This window comes from Hoplias malabaricus, chromosome 12, assembly GCF_029633855.1.
Source record: "Hoplias malabaricus isolate fHopMal1 chromosome 12, fHopMal1.hap1, whole genome shotgun sequence".
Lineage (NCBI taxonomy): Eukaryota > Metazoa > Chordata > Actinopteri > Characiformes > Erythrinidae > Hoplias > Hoplias malabaricus.
Genome location: NC_089811.1, coordinates 32641551 through 32646000, shown reverse-complemented (window position 1 = coordinate 32646000; position 4450 = coordinate 32641551). Strand labels below are relative to the sequence as shown.

At 41.1% G+C, this 4450-nt stretch overlaps 1 protein-coding gene across 1 annotated transcript; it reads right to left on the bottom strand.

Moving 5' to 3' along the window:
- Positions 1-315: 315 nt before the first annotated feature.
- Positions 316-3123, bottom strand: hoxd4a (homeobox D4a). Its single transcript, XM_066686688.1, has 2 exons — positions 2655-3123; positions 316-1971 (listed from the first exon to the last, which is right to left on the bottom strand). The coding sequence occupies exons 1-2, from the start codon at positions 3121-3123 to the stop codon at positions 1670-1672; spliced, it is 771 nt and encodes a 256-aa protein (XP_066542785.1). The 3' UTR covers positions 316-1669.
- Positions 3124-4450: the final 1327 nt, after the last annotated feature.

Here is a 4450-nt window from a genome sequence, read left to right as displayed (position 1 = left end):
TTTCCTAGCTTTCACGTGCAGCTGTGAGTGGATGGTAGAGCAGTCTGGGAGACGGAGGCTTGCAGATCTTGTGGGTCAGGGGGCTAGAGGTCAGCGCTCGCGGCTGAAAGCGCCCAGTGCGGCAGGAGCTGTGGCTGTGGCTCTGGTGTCCTCTGGATGAACCTGGCCGCGAGGCTTTTGTGGAACTTCAGTAAAAATACCTTTCAGTTCTCTCACCGTGAAGACCTCAGCCACAAGACGTCTCCGCAATGTGTGAGCGCCTCGCGGGTTTTGTTCAAGAAGACAAAGACACCACAATGACAGTAGAACATTCGATCTTTAATCACGACGTGAATACCCCCAACTCAAATTTCACCCCCCCCACCTCCCCTCCATTCTTTTTGCCAAAAATATTTTTTAATCAAACGTAAAAACGGCAGACCAGTTATTTTCTCACTTTTTCGTACAATACACAGCATGTATTACTTCAACAAAATGTGCGAAGTGGTTCTTGAATAAACCTTTATCTTAATGGTCTCTATTAATCATTTACTACAAAATGTGCTTGTAGAAAATATGCACAAAAAATACAGAAATATATAGAATAAAAATAACGCACTTTTCGTAAAGGAACATAATAGCTTTAAGAAACGATCACTTAAATTCACGTAGAATATAAACACAACATTTGTTCAGCATTCTCGTTCTGAATTTTTAATAAATAAAGTACCCAAAAATCTAAAAGTTGATCTAAAAAGGCAAAAGTAAGTGGAACAATAAATGAACTATTATTTAGGAATTTCAGATGACATCTGGAAGACAGATATACAGCTTCTTAAATTGTACACTGTTTACAAAACTGTCAAGTGAGATTTATAGCCGTAAAAGTATCCAGTTGTACGCTCAACAGAGAGGGATATATATATAATTTTTTATCTCTAAATAAAATCAATTTTAAAACTTACACAAGTTTATGGTTAAAAATGCTTTAACGAATTTTATTTACCCCAGAAATCGTATGAAGCGGATGGTCCTCATTTTACGGTTTTAAGAACTTTTTGTGGCAATTCCAAAATTTCAAATTCGAATTGATTTTTCTAATTTTCTTGTAAATACAGATTTACACCCCGTATTCTGAAGCATAAGTAAGGAACAATATTTTCAGTTCCAGTGCTTCACACGACTGAAGTGAACTGCTAGTTTTGTGGTCATTTTCTCTGAGGTAAACTGATAAAAACGTAGCCGTAACCTGTTTTTTTCCTTAAAGAATTAATTACACAGATTCACAGGTCACAGTCGTAAACCTGCTGCTGGAATGCATTTGTAGAGAGAAGAATGATGCTTATAGAGAACTTAAAAGGAAGAAAGATAGCTTTACGAAACTCCGTGCTTTTATATAGATTTGGCAAGCTTTATTATCTACTATACCTCATAGCATGGGGAGCATGTTGCGATGCCCTCCTATCCACTTTTTTACGTAGAAATGGAGGTGGAAATGGAGATGTTTGAGTTCTCAGTTCCTCTCGCGGAATCCACGCACACTTGGAAATGGTGTGTGCTTCTGGTTCACGTTGAAAATCACTGGTGTCAAAAAACAGTCATCTTTTAAACCATGCAAAGGCCAATGAAGCATTGTCTATGATACATAGTTCAGCTGGGTTTCTGGAGCGAGTAGCTGCTTCCAATGATCTTATAGATTCGTGATATCTGTCTGGTTGTCCTTCTGAACGTGTTTCGCGTGCTGATTTGCAGCCGTCGTTGACCTCCCCTTGGTGTTGGGCAGTTTGTGGTCCTTTTTCCATTTCATTCTCCGGTTCTGAAACCAGATTTTGATCTGTCGCTCGGAGAGACACAGCGTGTGCGCGATCTCGATGCGGCGGCGTCTGGTGAGATACCTGTTAAAATGAAACTCCTTTTCCAGTTCTAAAACCTGCTGCCTCGTGTAGGCTGTCCGCGAGCGCTTGGGTTCTGCTCCTGTGTAGTCTGGGTTCACTGGAAGAGACCAGAACATGAACAAATACGTAAATAATAAATCAAACTAAAATAACCACACACTTGAGTGAGCTAACGAACCCAGTTCAAACAAATACTAAAGCACTATTTCCAATAACGTTTCTTCATGGGTTCTTTTGTAAAAGCAGTGGTTCTATAGAAGAGCCAAGAATTCCCAAACCAATAATTGGCTGACTGGAGAAATCTTCACGATAAACGGTTCTTTAAAAAATATATAATATGTTTATTATTTCGATTCCAAGAGCCCGTTTTCAGACGTACATGGGATCGTTTTTCAATCCTTTAAACCTCCTTTCTCCAGTGGTATAAACAACCCGTTTCGTTCTTAGTTTTTCAGCATTTTCCTGAATGCGGAATTCCACTCTGAGCGTGTGCACGCGAGTCTATTTGGTTCTAAAGATAAAAAAGAGTGGATTCGATTCAAACTTCCATTCTGACTCATGAATAAATAATATAATTCCGTAGTAGAAGTGGACAGAGGCAGCCCACAGAGCCAGCGGCCTATTTCCTAAGCAATAAAAATTTATGACTAGTGTAATTGGCGGCCCCTTCTGAAGAACCCATAAATATTTCACTGAGTGATTCTTAGCGCGTCTTACTCCTATCACCGCCTTCCACCGCTTCCACAAAGAAGACAGGAAAGAGAGGGAGTCTTGTCTTACCCGTGTTAACGTGGACTTTCTTCATCCAGGGGTAAACTATTGCAGGCTGCTTGCTCTGTATCCCGTTCTGGCTCTTTGTGCTGTGCTGCTGGCCACAAGTCCTGGGGCCGGAGATTTGGACCGGGGAGCACTGCTCGCTCTGTGCAGGGAAGGAGTTGTTGTGGCCGGCTTGGTCCTGCGCGTGAACCCGCGCCTGTACCGCGGAGCCCTGCACGGTGTTACAACTGAAGGGCTGCTCCGAGTAGTTTGACCGTGGGTAGATCCCTGGATGTTGGAAATCAGTGTCCTGCGATGGACTGTAATAACCCGTGCCCTGCTCAGGTATATAACTGTTCTGCGAATATTCCTCGCAAGGAGGAAATTTGGGGTCCACATACTTGGAGTTTACCATGTACGAACTCATGGCCATTAATTTCTGAAGGTAGAAAATACTAATTTTTCTCGAGTTGTCTTTTTTTCCTCCCTCCATAAAGCCCTCCTACTTGCTGTCAACTGAATAAAGTTGGGCACCCATGTGACCAGCCTGGCCAATGGAGGTGAAGGAAGCCTATTAACGCACAAGCAGCCATACACACCTAGCAGGGCATTTCACAAACTTCTCAAAATATTAAAGAAATAAAGAAATGCACATACTACAATGAGCAGTGGCGAAACACAGCCGTTATTGTGCATTCATATACTGCTGTGTTTGGAAGAAGATAAAAAAAGAAAGTGTTTAATGCGCTCGTGCTTATGAGGGTTATTGTCACGGTGAAGAAATTGATATTATATTTAAACCAAAAAGTGCCACCAAAAATGCACATCACTATAGATATCCATTTCCATCCGCAGGATTAATATTCAACCGTAGTAAATCAAACTCAGGCCAGGGATTCTGACTGGTAAACAAATAGGAGATACAAAACGACCCCAGGCACAAAAAGAGGCGAATAAAGCCGGGAGACAATTGATGGAGACCGGCTTTGTGGCGGAGAGGTCACTCAGAAGTTACAGGAGTCTCATCGTTCCCAGTGCTTTTCACTGTGTGGCCCGCCATCAATGCCGTGTGCCAATCAGTAATCAAAGTCCAAATAATACACCGCTGAAGCGTGGAGAGGCTCTGCTCCCAGAAATATGCAGATAACGTGCAGAACTCAAAGGTTTTTCCAACATGTAGCAAAAAAAAAAAGAAAAAATGAAATACTACAAGGTTCTAATAAATAAATACATACACAGCATTTTCCATCATAGAAAGGTGTTCCATTAGAGAAAGGAAACATTCCATCAGGGGAATGATAGCGTAGTTTAAAGGCTTCTGTCTGTGTTCAGTGTTTATGGGTAGAACCTGCCATATCCACGTCTATAACGACCGTTTATGGATGCACTACACCAGTAAAAGCATCATGTTCGGAGTCTCCTACAAATGGAAATGGCAGTAAAGGCCAAGGTAACTGAGACTTGAGGCAGTAATAACTCAGAGATTCAGTTCAGTGAAGACTTTCCCGTGAAATACATGCAGCTTTATCAGATATTTGGCGTGATTTTGTTTAATATGATGTTTATTGTAAACACACGCGTGTCTAGAGAACGATAATTAAACCATTCTTAATGGAGACCTTCATCTAAAATATAAACACGACATTTATTTATTTGTTTATTTATTGGCTCTTGTACTGTGAGTCAAATCAGGAGACATTTCACTTTAAAACGCCACGTTAAAAGATGATTTTATTCGAAGTTTTTGCATCGACCATATACTCCCCTAGAATCGAATCTGTGACCGTGATTTTTTCACACAAATTCGGTTCTACAGGGTA